This window comes from Balaenoptera ricei, chromosome 10 (assembly GCF_028023285.1).
Source record: "Balaenoptera ricei isolate mBalRic1 chromosome 10, mBalRic1.hap2, whole genome shotgun sequence".
Classification (NCBI taxonomy): domain Eukaryota; kingdom Metazoa; phylum Chordata; class Mammalia; order Artiodactyla; family Balaenopteridae; genus Balaenoptera; species Balaenoptera ricei.
Genome location: NC_082648.1, coordinates 43,782,686 through 43,800,454, shown reverse-complemented (window position 1 = coordinate 43,800,454; position 17,769 = coordinate 43,782,686). Strand labels below are relative to the sequence as shown.

The 17,769-nt window shown below is 40.9% G+C and overlaps 1 protein-coding gene across 5 annotated transcripts in view; it reads right to left on the bottom strand.

Moving 5' to 3' along the window:
• The window catches only part of SCN8A (sodium voltage-gated channel alpha subunit 8), a 113,238-nt gene extending 97,098 nt beyond the window's left edge, over positions 1–16,140 (bottom strand). For all 5 annotated transcript variants that reach the window (XM_059934601.1, XM_059934603.1, XM_059934599.1 and 2 more), the window contains exon 1: positions 15,865–16,140. In XM_059934601.1, the coding sequence (XP_059790584.1) occupies positions 15,865–16,140 (276 nt within the window). The remainder of the gene's footprint in view (positions 1–15,864) is intronic.
• Positions 16,141–17,769: the final 1,629 nt, after the last annotated feature.

Below are 17,769 nucleotides of genomic sequence, written 5' to 3'. Positions count from 1 at the left end.
AAGTGCAACAAAGCAGCAAACCGTACTTTTGAGGAGAAAACCTACTATTATTCATTCCTTCACATTACATCTTGGTAGAACTCTCCTGAGTTATTTATTTTGCTCCTTCAACTGAAACTCTGTCAAGTCCATGGTCAACAGTGCTTAATACTATCCTGACAACTATACTTATGTGGGCAGGGGGCAGCATGGGGCAGAAGTGTACCAGACAGAACTGTACCACAGGCTGCTTTTTCCCTGCCCTATATCCCCTACTTATACCCCCTGTTCTTAGCAGAACAGTGACTATGGGAGAGAGAATGGATAGGGATGACTGGTGATGGGTTGACTTTTAAAAAAATATAAACAAAAGCATTTTAAAGTCATACACATGGCTGATTTAAATCTCAGTAATCATTGTTAAACTGCTGGCAAGATTCCAGAAAAGGAGATTTGTCCCTTATTCAATACCGTGCTCCAACACCAGATCCTTTAAAGCTCAGGAGGAATGGGAAGGACAGCAAGCTTTGGATTCTTACGAGAATATTTCTTAAGCAACAGTCACTTGGCACCCATGAAGTCCAATAATATTTTACCTAATCTGTCTTAAATTAGATCTTTGTGAAGTAAATGAGTTAAAAGGGAAATTGAAATTGAATTGTGGTTTATGGCCCAAGGGAAAATATCAGTTTATAACAACAGCCACTGAATGTGTGTGAGCACAATGCCCATTAGGAGTGGTGGAACAGCTCTTTACAAGTTACGGCATGGAGTATTAATAAATGTGTCATGCCGGCATAAGATGAGCCTTCTGAAAAGCGCAGGCTTTTCATTTCTAATTAGCAATGTGGGGCTTGGAGCACACGATGGAGGAGCTTTGCCATTGCTAACGCAGGGTAAGAGATATTCTCTTCAGTCTACAATAAGGGGCAGGAACATTGTGCAAGGCCAGGTACGAGCTCATTCATATTCATGCCAAACAAATCCTAGCACACTGCAAACACAGTACAATAAATGCACACAGTTACCAAAGTACCGCATGCAGTCAACTCATGAGTATTTCCCCACCCTCACCCCAGGACTGGATTAATGCTTTTAGCCATACAAAATCTATAAATTAAAGTAATAAAGGGTGGGTAAATATGAAAGGACATTACAGGGAAGAGTACTCAATGCAGGGGTGGAGTATATCACAGAACAGAAAGCCTCTTAGGGAAAGGTTTATTACCCAGCTCCTGGTTTGCTGTGGGACACAAGGTCCAGGAGAGCAGCTCTCCACCCAACCAAGTTCTCCCTCCCCTGAGAGGTCATCCTCTCAACTGGGGCGAAGGTAACCTGCAGGCATCTGATGACCTTCTGGCTATAATGAACACCTAGGGGCTCAGGGATTGAGCTAATCTACAAGGGGGCAGTTGGGAACAAATATCCTTTGGCTCCATCTGGCTGTAACTGTTATCGACACTGATTTATGACTATCTCCCAGGGTTTGGACCCTAGATCCTAACTGTTCTGACTTCTGGAATTGCCTGACCCTCTCATTTTTAGCTGACTTCTAGCCTTAAATTCTTGCCTGCTAAACCTAATATATATATATACCTTTTTCTCCCAGACCTATGTACCTCTTCTGAAACAGGCAACTAGCTAATTTGACTTATAGTAGTTCTTAGCTCTTTCCTGCCTAACTATAAATTCTTAATTCTGCTACCTTCTACGGGGGCAAATCCTCTCTGCCTATTGGTTTCAGAGTGTGCATGCACAGAGAAGTACTCTTCTACCCAATAATAATACAAATATAGCTGATCTGAAAAACAGCTGTAACAGTGTTAAGAGCAGTAGCCAGCTGTCCACTAATCAATGGCTACAGTTTTTGGCATTCGCTTCTAAGTAACTATACAGCCAATACAGCAGGCAACAAATAAATGTCCTTTCAAATTTTCCCTGTTTTTTTTTTTTTAAATTTATTTATTTATTTATTTATTTATGGCTGTGTTGGGTCTTCGTTTCTGTGCGAGGGCTTTCTCTAGTTGTGGCAAGTGGGGGCCGCTCTTCATTGCGGTGCGCGGGCCTCTCACTATCGCGGCCTCTCTTGTTGCGGAGCACAGGCTCCAGACGCGCAGGCTCAGTAGTTGTGGCTCACGGGCCTAGTTGCTCCGCAGCATGTGGGATCTTCCCAGACCGGGGCTCGAACCCGTGTCCCCTGCATTGGCAGGCAGATTCTCAACCACTGCGCCACCAGGGAAGCCCTCCCTGTTTTAATATAGAAAAACTTAATGCTAAATCTAAACAGATTCTACCTCAGACTAGGAAGCTGTTCAGAAATAAATGACCTGCACTGTCAAAATGACTACACCCTGTTGAAAAGGAGTCCTGATGCCTTTCTTAATGCTAATCTGCTCAGTGGGTCCCTCAAGTAAAATTACAATTATAGTCCCAATGTGTCCCAGGAAAGGCTCCAGCAAAGGCACAACTGGCCTGAATTTCCAGAGTACCTGTGTCCTGGTACCCAGCTTAGAAATACTGAAATAAAAGCAGGACATCAGGACACAGGCAATTTTTATTTTCATTTAGGCTTATACTTCTGTTTGAACTATATATTTAGAGCCCTAATCTTCCAAGTCTCTATTCCACTACACTGAGGAGTGAGCAAGAGAGACCTCTAAATCCCATATTTATATTCCTTTTATTCATTAATAATTGTATCTATGAGTCTATTTGAAGAAATAATAACATTTAGCAGGTATTAAGCAGGTACTATGCGGCAGGCACGCTACTGAGATGCCTTATACAATACCTGTCTCACAGCAACCACTTGATGAGGTAGGTACATTTTATAGATGATGAAATTGTAGCAAGACCACAAAGTTGTTCAGTGGTAAAACTTAGAACGGAACCAAGGCAGTCTAACTCCAAAGCCTATTCCTTTTTTCTTAATAAATTTATTTATTTTATTTATCTTATTTTTGACTGCGTCGGGTCTTCGTTGCTGCGCACAGCCTTCCTCTAGTTGCGGCGAGCGGGGGCTACTCTTCGTTGCGGTGCGCGGGCTTCTCATTGCGGTGGCTTCTCTTGTTGCGGAGCACAGGCTCTAGGCGCACAGGCTTCAGTAGTTGTGGCTACTAGAACGTAGGCTCAGTAGCTGTGGCGCACAGGCTCAGTTGCTCCGCTGCATGTGGGATCTTTCCAGACCAGGGCTCGAACCCATGTTCCCTGCGTGTTGCGCAGTGGCGGATTCTTAACCACTGTGCCACCAGGGAAGCCTCAAAGCCTACACTTAATTATCACACAATACTGCAATTTTTAAAAAACTTCAAAACTACTTATCAAATCTAACTCCTCACTTTACAGATAAGAAAGCAAGCACAGGGCGCTCTGCCCAAGCTGAGACCACAGAGGTGGGAACAGGAATAGAAGGGTTCCTCAGAGGCCAGGTTTCCTGGCTTCCAGTCCCGAACTCTTTTCAGCACACCAGGTCATCTGGTCCAAACCTCAGACCAATGAAGAAATCTTTTTTACTTAATACCTTTAACTCTGGCAAAAAGAAAAGCCCTTGCACCTGCCACAGAGTTCACAGAAGCTATTTATGGTATTTTCCCAAGTTAAGCTCGACGCAGATACGGCTAGCACCCCGTCTGTCTGTGGCTTTGCTGTTTCCCACTGCTTCTGCATACACTTCCTCATCTGGTTTGACCTTGTAACCCCATGCCCTCCAACCCACATTTGGAGCAGCTGACACCCGCTTCCTGCCCACATCCTGGTCACAGGAAGCCATACCTGGCAGAACAGCAGCTGCTTCAGCTCTGAAACGGCATGCTGCTGCTCCCCAAGGCAGGGCGGCTCTGAACCTCCTACACGGCCACCCCTCCTCGCTGTCCTTCAATGAGTTTGCTTTTGATCTCCTTCCCCCTTACGCTCTTGGGGGTACCCAGCCTGCAGCTGCTCTAGGGTAAAGCAAAAGGCAGGTTTATTATGTAAAGCATGTTAATGCCTCTCTTCACTGTACTCATATTCTAGAATTTATTCTCACTCTCCTTTCTCGTAGAATGCAGCAAAGTAGAGTGGTTTAGAGGCTTTGAGGCCACAAAGACCTGGATTCAAGGCCCAGCTCCATTGCTTACTAGCTGTCATGATTTTAGGCAACTAACTTAGGTTGCCAAGGCTAAGTTTTCTTATTGATAAAAATAGTGATAACGATTGATAGTACCTACTTTATCAGATTATGAGGATTAAGTGAAAATTCACAAAAAGTCCTTACTACAGTGCCTGGCACAGAATAAGGACTCAACAAGTGCGATTATGATAATGCTGTTGCTATCACACAGATCGCTGCTGCTCCGTGGCACCACAGGTGGGGTAGCAGGAGGGGACTAAGGGGTAATATTCAAGTTACTTAGTATTCACACACTTGACATAAACCAGTAAGACACTTGTGCATAAGCTAGACCAAGAGTCCAAAGTCACTAGGACCAAAGTCACCGTACAGCTGCACTGGCTCAAAATGGGCCCCAGAGGTTATTTCAGACCTGAGAACTCTGGAAGCAGGAGAAAAAACAAAAACAAAAAAAACTGCTGAATGCACACAGTGGGATCCAACCTGCCTCTCTCCTTTATCTCCCTTCTTACCAAACCAAGCCCCATGCTCCAGTCACAATGAAACTCATGGTTTTAAACACTTCAACGTTTTGCATGTCTCTCTGTCTTTTCATGTACTGTTCTTTATACCCAAACTACTCTTTCTTCTCTTTAGCAGATGAAATGTTTTTTAACCATACTTTAATACTTCAAGGTACAGTTCAAATATCACCTCCTCTCCATTCAGCTCTCTCAAACAGAATTATCCTTCCTTCCTGTGTGTTCCCACAACACTTCTGTTAGAGCACTTAACATAGTATTGTCATTCTGTTTATACATCAGTAACTCTCACTGGACCCTGAGATCCTTAAAGGCAGGGGTATATCTCCAACTACTGTGACTGTCTTAGCTTAGCAAGCAGAAGATGTAATATGATGCCCATCTGGTACAAGGTAGACAGTTCGTACATATTTGTTGACTGTATGAATGAATCTCTAAGTCATGAGGCAATGATGCAGCTAAAATCAACTAACTTATAACTATATCCAACTTTATGCTAGGTGTCTAATCGACCTTTTCCACTCTTTAGCTCATCCACCCATGAAAATTCATTAATTTTAGTTCGAAAAGTCTTCTCATCTTTTCTGTATCTTAGATACCATGCTGAAGATATGATATGAAACAAATGGACTAAAAAAACCCATACTATATTCATATTGAGGCAGTGCAAAATGACAGAAATTATCTAAAAATGATAGTAAAGAACAAAACCCAAAAATCATCCTGCAATATACTCTATAGAGACAGAGTGATATGGCAGAAAGACCATGAGTATTAAATTCACATATCCCGGGAACTGAAACCTGGCTCTACCACACACTAGGTGAGGGAATTTCAGCAGCAAATTAACATTTCTGAGCCACAATTTTTTCTTACTTGTAAAAATGTGTAACATTCACTGATAGCTCCCTAAGTGATCCTCAAGGACTGTAGAAAATTGGAGAGTCAATGATGATACCTAGAATTTGGGTGGTATCATCAACTAAAGTAGCAGATGAAATAAGTAGGTTTGAGGGGAGAAAATGAGTTCAATTTTGAATACACTGAGTTACCTATGGGAAGTCCAGATAGAGATGCCTGGCAAGACACTGAATATTTAAGGAGTGCTCTAGGCTGGAGATACAGATTCAAGAGTAGTGAGAGAATGGATGAGATCAGCCAGGGAGAATTTGCCAAATGAAAGGAACACAGGCCAAGGACTGAACCCGTGGGAATGTCAACACTTAAAGGAAAGGTGGAAGAAATGAAGGAAAGAGAAGGAACAGTCCGAGATGTAAAGAGAATTAGGCCAAGGAAGTGAAGAACTGCAAGAATCAGGGAGTAATAAACAGTGTCAAATACAGCAGAGAGGTTCAGTGAGATAAGAACTGAAAAAATGTCCATTAGCTCTGGCAATTTGAGATCCTGGAGGATCTTATATTGAGAATGCCAGTAGAGCAGGGAGGATGCAGAGTCAGGCTGCAAGAATGGAGGAGTGGGTGGGAGATGTGTAGGTGGTGAGGGTGAGCAACGGCTACTCTTTAAAAGCTTCAATGGCATGAGAAGAGAGATTATACCTGCTGGAGATATGGGGTCAAGTGTGGGTTCATTAAGATGGGAGAGGCTTTTAGTATGTTTATAGGCTGAGGGGAAGAACCACTGTGAAAGGGAAAGATAGAAAGTACAGAAGAGAGAGGGGATGACTGAGAGAGTGAAGTTCTAGAGAAGGTTGGGAGGCATGGACGGGCTCAAAGGCACAGGGAGAGGGATTGACATTGAGCAGCAGATGGGTTGGGTACCTTATCTTCTGAAATGGGAGGAATATTTTATTCAAATTTCATTCCATAGGCCAAACTTTGTAGACTCAAAGTGTCTGGAACAGGAGTGCCTCTTCAGAGCAGGTATCAAAAATTTTGCTAGAATCAGTTGACAGAAAATGCCATATAATGGGGAAATCCTAATCTTGAATTGTGTCAAATAGGGTTATATATAAAGAATTTACAACTCATGTGAATTTGGAATCAATCAGTAAGAGAAGCATTCCCTGTATAATGACATCACAGTCTTACTCTCTTTTCCTAAGAAGGGATTTAAAATATGGCTAATTATAGTGAGAAGATGATCAATATCACTGTAATCTTGAGAATCCTCCAACATTTATATGGTCATTATTAAATATCCCATTCAACAGGTTAATTCTTTTTTTTAAAAAATAAATTTATTTATTTATTTTAAATTTTTGGCTGCGTTGGGTCTTTGTTGCTGCACGTGGGCTTTCTCTAGTTGCGGTGAGCGGGGGCTACTCTTCGTTGCGGTGCACGGGCTTCTCATTGCAGTGGCTTCTCTTGTTGCAGAGCACAGGCTCTAGGCATGCAGGCTTCAGTAGTTGTGGCACACGGGCTCAGTAGCTATGGCACACAGGCTTAGTTGCTCCGCGGCATGTGGGATCCTCCTGGACCAGGGCTCGAACCCGTGTCCCCTGCATTGTCAGGCGGATTCTTAACCACTGTGCCACCAGGGAATTCCCCAACAGGTTAATTCTTGATAGAATAAAAAGATTTCATAAACTACACCCTGGAGAAACCATCAGAGATTAATTCCTAAAATTACCAGCCAGCGTAATGTTATGGCTCAGGTGATTACCTAATAATACACACACAAGAATTCAGGTAAAAGTTGTCTCTTATAAGCTATGTGGCTCAGAACCTTGGAACTGCAAATTAGGACTTGTACAAGGACTAGAGAAGACCTGAGGTTCTTTTCTGGGGAAAATGCTAGGTTTATCTACAGGTGCCCCTGTAGCTCACACTAATGTTGAAATGTATTGAACTCCTGCCTATGTAAAAATCTAAGATTGGCAAACTCAGTGGAGTGACAATACTGGCTTTTAAACAGCTCAGAATATCTGTGGTATGGGTCCTTTTAAAGATTATAATTTAGTACTTGCTAAAAGCATATTTAAGACACTGAATGTTTAAGAGAGCATGTAGCCTTTGACTCTCCTGCATTCTCTAAGTTTGGGTCTCTGTACCAAGTTAGAGCACCACAATCTTTAAGGTACCTGGACTATATTAAATTCATTAATGTACCTATTGTTATCTGTAATAACTTTATTTCTTTACTTGTCTATTCTCTGTCTCCCCAACAAAAACTAACTTCCAGGGCTTCCCTGGTGGTGCAGCGGTTGAGAATCTGCCTGCCAATGCAGGGGACACGGGTTCGAGCCCTGGTCTGGGAAGATCTCACATGCCGCGGAGCAACTAGGCCCGTGAGCCACAACTACTGAGCCTGCGCGTCTGGAGCCTGTGCTCCGCAACAAGAGAGGCCGCGATAGTGAGAGGCCCGCGCACCGTGATGAAGAGTGGCCCCCACTTGCCGCAACTAGAGAAAGCCCTCGCACAGAAACGAAGACCCAACACAGCCATAAATCAATCAATCAATCAATCAATCAATCAATCCAAAAGTTTAAAAAAAAAAAAAAACTAACTTCCAGGAGTAGTATATAGAGCTTGCCTGCTTTGTTCCCAAGGGTATGGAACAGAACGTGGGTATAAAGAAAACACTCAATAACAATTGATCAAATTATCAAATGAAGGACTGAATGCTCAGCTCTTTCCTTAAGCTTCTACAATCAATCACAAATTCCTATCAATTTATCTCTACATCACTTCTGACTTCACCTATTCCCCTTACTTTTCACTTCCACCACCACAGTTCAGACCCTCACTACTTCATAGCCGGTCGCTCTGTCCCAGTTCTCTTTCCCTCTGGTTTATCCTACACATCACTGCCACATTCACCTCCTCAAAACACAACTTTGATCACATATCCTCACTCCCATTCAAAAGTCTTCAGTAGGGCTTCCCTGGTGGCGCAGTGGTTGAGAATCCGCCTGCCAATGCAGGGGACACGGGTTCGAGCCCTGGTCCGGGAAGATCCCACATGCCGCAGAGCAACTAAGCCCATGCGCCACAACTACTGAGCCTGCACGCTAGAGCCCATGAGCCACAGCTACTGAAGCCCGCGTGCCTACAGCCTGTGCTCCGCAACAAGAGAAGCCACCGCAATGAGAATCCCGCACACTGCAATGAAGAGTAGCCCCCGCTCGCCACAACTAGAGAAAAGCCTGCGCACAACAACGAAGACCCAACGCAGCCAAAAATAAATAAATAAATAAATTTATTTAAAAAAAAAAAAAAAAGGCTTCAGTAGTTTTCTATTGCTTACCAAGTGAAGACCAGACTTCTCAGTCTAACACTGTAAGTCCTCCATGACTTGGCTCCAGCACTCCCTTCTGAGACTTATCACCCAACTCCCCAGATTCCAATCAAATTAGACGATTTAGCTTTCTCGTACATTGTCCTATGCCCTTGTTTCTGAGCCTTTGTTTATATTGTTCTTTCTGCCTAGAATGTTTCAGTCTATCCCTCTTTTCTAAAATCCAAATATTATGCCTACTATGAAGTAATAAGGCCCTTTCTGAGGCCCCCTCGTCAAAAGTGATACCACCCTACACACTACCATGTTATAAGCTATGTAAGGGTCAAAAATGGACTTTATTAATCTGTGTTTCCCCCAAAAGAGCCCAATACCCACAAGGTCTCACACATAGGAAGTACTCAAGAAGTATCTATTGAATAAATAGATCATATTTTATATGAGACAACCCAAACTGGTATATACCCCACGTCAGCTTCTCTCATTTCCTTTATAGTCAGTTAATACAGGGAGGGTAACACAACTCCCACAGACGAGAAAGAAGCAAAACATTTAATAAAGGTAGACATGACAGAACAACTTAGAATATTCAGGAAATAACATCCTTTGTATAATAAAGACTTGATACCCATAAATCAAGAAGGGCACTAGGTAGAGGCTATTACCTAATGATCTTTGATAAAGTCCCTGATAATTCTAAGGTTCTACAAGAGGAGAGTTAAGACTGGTGGCACTTACCAACTAGTAATTCAGCCATCCGAAAATCCCCTAAAATGTCAGGAAACCCATTTCTTGATCTAATTCCTCAGCCCCTAAAGGAAACTAATTCTTCAGGAAAGGAAAAGATATATTGATAATCAGTCTTTTTCCCCCTAGAGTTCCATTCATTTTGGTAGATGGGAAAACTTTTCATTAGGAAAAAAAAATCATAATGTCACCTTTCATGTTCAAAGCACTTAGAAAACTACATAGTGTTTCCACAGGCATTATCTCATAAGATTGACTCATTCATTCAACAAATATGGATTGAACACTTACTGTAGGGCACGCACTGTTCCAGCTAATGAGCATACAAGAGAATGAACAATAAACAAATAAATATATGCTAGGTGTATAATGGAGAAAAATGAAGGAGGGCTAGCACAATAGGCTGTTTTGTTTTGTATAGTGTAGGCAAGATATAATCTTCACAACAACACTGTAGAATAGGTGGGATATTAGCTATTAGCATAATCTTAATTTTCTATACGAGGGAGACTGAGATGCTGAATGGTTAAGTGACATGCCCAAGATCATCTAGAATTAGGTGGAAATGGGATCAGAAATAAGGTTTCCCAACTCCTGGTCTATTGCTAAGGCTATAAAAGAGGAATCTGATTTAAGATTGTTTAATTAAATTCCTTTTCCTCTAGATAATGATACTTGGAGAATGGAAAAGAACCCCATACCACGCACTTCCTTAACCCACCACCCTGAGAATGGCCTTCCTCCCATTCGCTCACAAGCATTTGCCTCAATTTGATTTGGTGAATAAAACAATGGAAACATTTTGTTTTTTTATACTGTTGCAAAACGGTTTTTTTAAACAAAATAAAACCTCTAGTCTTAAAACATCTAGTTTTCACTCAAAACAGAAAGCAGCATCTAGGCCTATCGTGCAACAACAGGCAATTCAACACTTCACTAGCAATACTTCAAATCACACCTAATGAACATAAACTCTCCTTTAACAGCCTGTCTCCACTCTGCACACCTGTTGAAAGTGTGTGAAACTAGATTCAGCAAGGATTTTCTGCCAGGAGCTCATGGGCATGCATGCATGCATGCAGCGCCTGTGTGTGTGTGTGTGTGTGTGTGTGTGTGTGTGTGACTTAAGAGTTCTTCATTTGAGGAAGCTGATGGCATTAATATTAGGGAGGTAAGGAAAAAACTGTAAACATTGCTGGGAACAGGGTGCCCTGCCATACCTAACCTGAGTTACAACTAAAACCCACTTCTTAGGGCTGGGATCTTAATGTATTATAGAAATTCAGGAGGAGGAATCCGTTCCAATGTAAACCATCAAGTTAGGCTATAAGGAAGAAGAGGCCTCATGGCTATAGGCCTAGACAAATGGGTAGAGTGTCGAAAGGTGAAGTTAAAGGATAGAGTACATTCCAGAAGAAGGGGATGGAGACCAGAAGGCAGGCGACACCAGGGAAACAGAATAGTTTGCAACAGCTAAAACATAATATGTGATAGGCATAACATGTGAAATACAATTAGAAAGATATAGACATAAGCGCAACTCTTACTTTGCATATATTGTAGATAAGGAAATTTGAAGCCCAGAGAATTTAAGTGATTTGGCCAAGGGCAGACAAGAGGCAATGGTAGAACTAAAATGAGGTTTTTCTATTCCCAGTTAGGTGCTCTTTTCACTATATCATTCTGCTGGTAGGCTGGGGGGTTGGTGGGGGCTAAGAAATAATCTTCCTTTAAAAAGCAAAAATATGTGAAGAGGTTAAGTAAATTCCCTCCAAATTACATGTCCAGCTGAACAGTGGTAGCAGTATTGATACTGAGCCCATGTCTCTGGAACAAGTTGTCTAGGCTGCTAGACTACTCAGAGCTCCTTCACTTGAGAAGGTAAAATACTGGAGCTAACACAAATGCCATCCTTTCCCCCAGAAGCACTGCATTTCTTAGGACCCATCCTAAGAAGGGTTATTAAACCACAGGCATTATCAGGGATGTGAATGAAAAAGCAGGTTTTTTTCTCTCTCCGTATCCACATGCCTCACTTCAGAAGAACTGAGCCAACCGAGGCTGAGGATCAATCAATGAAAAATTAGAAAAGTGGAAAACTAGAAATATGTTGTAACAAACTGAGAGTTAGGAGGTGTTCGCAAATACTTTTGACAAAGCATTTCACTTTATTAAATTTATAAAATGAGGAGGCTGAACTAGATGATGTCTAAGGCTACCATATTCTAATTTTCTTTGATTCTAGCTTGACTCCAATTTGCAGCAAAAGACAGACATGAAAACTTGAAGGTAAAATGAACTTTGGGAAACCATATGTAATTTTTTAATGCAATAGGTATGTGCCCAATTTAAAGGAACATAATCAATCCTGTAATTTGGATTTTTGTTTATAGGGCTTTCTTATGAGAGGGCATATCCACTGAACAAAAAGGACACCAATACCAATTATTGGTTTTAAGAAACAGGAAAAAGGGTAGGAGCCAACTCTGAAGGCCTTCTTTCAACTTAATCCACTGACTTTCTTGCTGCCCCACTTAAGACAGTTCTTAGGACTAAACACGGCCATTTAAAATTCAACAAGTTGTTATTAAGCATTGGAGAGTATATTTTGTAGTAAAGATAGAAAGACACTTTGAGCAATAGAGAAGAAGTCCTTGATTTGATTTTCCAAAAAGCAGGCGGAAGGGGAGAAATGAACCAAGAATTTACCCTGATAAAACTTAAGATTCCATAGTATGAAAGAAGGGAAAACAAATAACAAAATTAAGACTTCAATTGGCTTAAGAAAATAGTAGAAAGAAAATCAAGAGCAAAGGCCTTCAGGACAGTTCAAGTTCCTAAAATACCTATTTGTTTTTGCTTGTACATATACAGTATAAAGAAACTCTGGAAGATACTACTAACAATGGTTACCTGTGGCAGAGAGGCAGGAAGTGGGCTGATGAGAGAGAGGTGTAAAGGGGAGACTTTTTACTCAATATCTTTTTTACTGAATACCTTTTCTTGAATTTTTAACCATGTAAATATATTACCTATTTTAAAAATTAAATAAATTAAAAAGTTTAAATGTCCTGGAAATTCAATTATTTTCAGGTGACACTCGAAAAACAAGAAAGTCAAAGAATGGAGACATTCGAACAAAGTACCAAGAGGCAAGGAAAATGTTGTAGCACTGGGCGTTCTGAGACAATCCAAAGAGAGGATGATCTGGATTGTTCTGGGGACCATCTGGGAAAGTCAGGTGAAATGCAATATGGACACCACCAAGAAGCTTATGAGAGCTCAAACCAGCACCAGCTGGTACAATGGTGTCTTGAAAATGTGATACACATGTTTTATGACCCTGTGTCCCTGGACAGTGTGAAATCCGCAATGGGATGAAACCAGAACTTTACTAACAGAGAACTAGTTTTCTTTTACCCTCTAAAATAAAGAGAGAAGGAAATGAGAAACCAGTTTCTATGAGAGTCACAAAAATGATCAATCAGGTAGAAAACGAGACCTATGAGGAAAAAATAAAGAAACCCACTTGTACCATTAAGCAAAGAAAAGAAATTCTACTTTGCAAGTATTATTTAAGGCAGCCCTTGAAAAACAAATGGAAGGGAATGTCCTCTTAAAGTCCTTTCTACTCTCAGGATATTTCGATATGTGGGTTGATTCCCAGCGTGCTTCCTTGTAGGGGAGACCTCGCTAATTTGGCCCAGTGAAAGGCCTAGTTAGTAAGAGGTATTAGTAATGCCAATGAATATATGCAAGTGAACTTGAACAAGCACATTATTTTTAATCAATTGAAAAACCTTTATTTAAAAATACAAATAATACCTTGAAGTGCTACTAATGTTCTTTCTTGTCATAGGTGTTCGTTTGCTTTTAATAATCATTAAGCTAAGCATTTATGTTTTATGAATTTTTCTGCATGGTGGTATATTTCAGTTTTTTTTTTTAAAAAAAGAATTTAAAGAATACAATTAAAGTTATCCTTTCCACAAACTATTTACCCTTGTGGTGAGGCCAAAGGCTGAAGTCAGATTTTCTATCATGAAGAGCCAGTCCCCTATTGGAGTGCCGTCAACATCTGGCCTACCCAAAAAAGAGTACCCATTAGGGCCAGAGACCACTCTCTTTGGATCCTCACTCCCGAGCTAGGAGCACTGAAATCTAAGGCATTGGGAATGGAAAGAGGCTGTCTATAAGGCAAGAACCAGGGAAAAAGGCATGCAAAGGAAAACTAGGCTCTGACAATGAATAGCTCTCTACATTTTTCATATATTAGTCAGGTTTAACAAAAGGAAGTTTAATTTGCATCTGAGTTAGAAAAACAAATAGTTCAAATAAAAGCAAAGAGGTTTCAGGCACCTGAAAGGCCAGAGTCCAAAGGGCTTTACCTATCTGCTTATTGCCATAAGAGTATTTTCTGAAAAAGTTATACCAGTTGGCCAAACTTATCTAAAAAGGCACGACCTAAACTCTGTGTTTTGTTATTTCTTTTTACCTCTACTAAGACTAAGGATGCAAGGGTAGGAAAGAGAAGGGAAATATATCTTAAAATATTTCAAAATTTTACAATCAATGAAATATTTTTTTTAAAAACAGCACAAGATTCCATGTTCCCTTATTCACTAACCCAGAAAGTTAAAACCTTGTCTCCTTCCTCACCCACCTACCCCCATTCAGCAAAGGCCCAGATTAAATAGTTAGATTTTTAAAAAAAGGATAAGTAAGTAAGGAAATCAATGACAGTTTATGGAAACTTACTTAGCCCCAGAATTTGACATTTGAAAAAGTCCTTAGAAGTCTCGTCCAACTTCTCAATTTCTACATGAGAAATCTAGGCCCAGAGAGGTGAAATGACTTGCTAAAGGACATGAACTAGTTTTGAGAAGATTTTTTTCTTTATCTACTACTTTCTTTTCCCATGAACTATTTGTGGTAGCTTGAAAAATACACATACTAAAGAAGGAAACTATAAATAATAAACATGGTGAATTATGGTAGAGTGGGGATTTCTTACTTCTAGTCTACTTTTCTTTATATCATATCATGTTTTGTTCCTTAAACATTCTAAATTTCCCAGTGGAAGTTACAGGCTACTGATTCTACTTTTTCCTATTACGTAGCTGTTCTGAGCTGCAATAGAAGCACATGGGTAAAGGGCCATTTTATGTAGACAACCTCTTAACTAGTTTTGCCATTCAGACCTAAGATGCCTCCACAACTATAGCTAAATCAAGAGATCTGTTCACCTCAAGTCTTACTTCTGTCCCATTATTAAGACAAACAAACAGAAATTTCTTCCATTACTGAAAGACTAAAAGGCAATTTAGTTAACGGCAGTTTATAAGACAGTTTTGTTAATAAAGGTAGTTCAGTTAAGCTTTATATTTGTAAATATATAATTACACAAAGCCTTTTCACCCTTCATCTGGAAACACCTATGGATTTAATTCTTTAAATGACATCTGTCAAATGGGGGATCCCTAAAATGGTATCTGATGTCAGTCTTCAGTATTCAATGGCTAATTACTTGGCCATTGGATTAACTGGGGGCTCTGCTTCTTTACGTGTTGCCGAGTTTCAAAAGATAATCGTGAGAAAGAAATCCAAGGTTTGGTCAAACATTTGTTAGGGAAATCTGAAACTCTTGGCGAAATGAAGATTAGTATTTCTCTCACTCATGCTTCTTACTAGCAGGAATAACAGAATTGACTCTATGTAAGAATCAGTGCTCACTGAACCCAGACAACTGTGTAACAAGGCTACAGACCTGGTCTCCTCATTGGCCCAGTTTGGTTTACTCTATTCTATTCCTGTCCCCAAAGGCTACGACCTAATGTCACAAAGGGGGCTAGGTAAGCAGACAAAGCCATCATCTCCATTATATTAACAACAGGCTCCGTTGATGCTGCAATAATAACATCGTCTTTATATTTAAAGATAGAATTCTGAATGGGTGAGCAAGAGTCTACAGGGCTGTGCCATCTCTCACTATGCCATCTTTCTTGTACTCTATTAAACAGTCCCATTTCATGTATGTCCCCCCCCCCTTTTTTTCATCAATCTTTTTCTACTGTCAAATTAGAAAAAGGAGCCAAAAACAGAAGTCTTATTAACAGACTGAAAAGTACCAAGACCCATAAATGACCCTTAGCAGCAATTAAACCAAAGAAAGAATCGCCGTAAACTGGAACGGAAACAAAAGGCTAACTACTTATCCAAACTCGGGCAAAGACACAGCTCTTTCTCCCCATCTCCCCTCCGCCTGTTAGGAAAGGGGCATTTGAAGCTGCTGCTCCTCCTCCTCCAACTCACTTTCTGCGTCAAATAGTACGGGTCAAAGTCCTCCAGGGGAACCGCAACCAGGCCTTGGGGGATGTCCCCATAGATGAAAGGCAAACTCTTCCCCGCTTCCAGGTCACTGTTTGGCTTGGGCTTGCTGTCCTCGTCATCTTCCCGATGACTGCTATCGGCCTTTGGCGGTTTCTTGAGCTTGCTCTCGGCAATGCGCCTCTCAATGTTGGCCAGTGACTCAGGGGTGAAAGGCTTGAAACTATCAGGGCCTGGTGGTGCGAGCAGCCGCGCTGCCATCTTCTCATCCTGCAGCAGCTTCGTTAGTTATGCTGCGTCCAGGACAGGTCAGCTCTGGAAGAAACGGCAACACAGACAGCATTAATCCATCGCTGCTCTAAAAAGAGGCCAGACCAAACCATCTCACCCTCAACCTTTATTCACAACCTTCGCAACATAGAGTTGCTTCCATGGACATGGTTATTTTTCTCTTCAGAAAGTCTGTGGCATGGATGGACGAGGCAATGTCCATAACCACCCCTCAGGGGAATGAGCAGCCAAGGAGATCAAAACATGGGAGTCTCCTGAATTGCTAGTTTTTATTATTGACTTACATGCAGCTCACAGTTAGTAACCACATACAGCTACAAAGATACATTCCATACCCTCTACGCTTAGTGAAATGAGTCAGACAAAGACAAATACTGTATGATATCACTTACATGTGGAATCTAAAAAATACAGCAAAAACTAGTGAATATAACAAAAAAGAAGCAGACACAGATATAGAGAACAAACTAGTGGTTACCAGTGGGGAAAGGGAAGGAGGAGAGGGGCAATAAAGGGATTAAGAGGTACAAACTATTAGGTATAAAATAGGCTACACGGATATATTGTACAACATGGGGAATATAGCCAGTACTTTATAACAACTATAAATGGAATATAACCTTTAAAAATTGTGAATCACTATATTGTACACCTGTAACTTATATAATATTGTATAGCAACTATACTTCAATGAAAAATAAAGTGATTTTCTTATAGACAACATTAAAAATATATATATTCCATACCCTCGAGTAATTTCTATTCTAAATGAATAAGGTATGTTTAACATGACCGAGAGGCACCTATTAGCTTTGGAATCCTTATATGCTCAAGTCGTCTTCCTTTCCTAGAACTCTGCTCCCTAAAGAAACACTCTTTTTCCAAGGACAACACAAGGGTAAACTGTCACTCTTTTCAAATTTCAGTTTCTGAAAACACTAAACCCTTCAAAACTTTGGAGGCACAAAAATATAGATAGAAATGCTTCCATTTGCTTTGGCTCTTCTGTTTCAAGTTCTTCTTCAATTCACCAAGGTTTGTAAAATCCATCCGGTATAAAAGTCCAGAAGTACCTGCTCTGATGACCAAGCTCATGCCACAGACAAACACAAAGCGCTTTTCTTCATGGAGAGGGCAGATATTGCTCTACGTACCTCCCACTCAGCAACAGGAAAAGCAAATGGGAGAGGAATCTTAGAGACCTTCCTCTGATGCACCAGCCCTGCAGCACTGCAGGGTGAACGACAGCAGAAAGGCCCCTGAGCGGGGCTCACGCCAGAAGGACAGGAAGTGAGAACTGAATCACAAACCAAATCCCTTTCTAAACAGAGAAACTGAAGTAGTGCCATACTAGAGCCAAAGACTTCTAAGCATGGTATTTGAAAAGCCCACTTTCATTTATGTTTATACAGAGTCCTAGGTTATTGAAATACACACCTTGGAACAGGGGGCTCCCTAATGTCAAAGCAATGTGAGTCTCCCCAGGAAAGCTTTAGGGCTTCACTGGCAGTTCATCTGGTGCTCGTGGTGCTGCTTCTTCCTTTTGTTTTATGAGCTTCACAAGGACAATCTGGGAAATTTTTTTAAAGGCTAAAAACA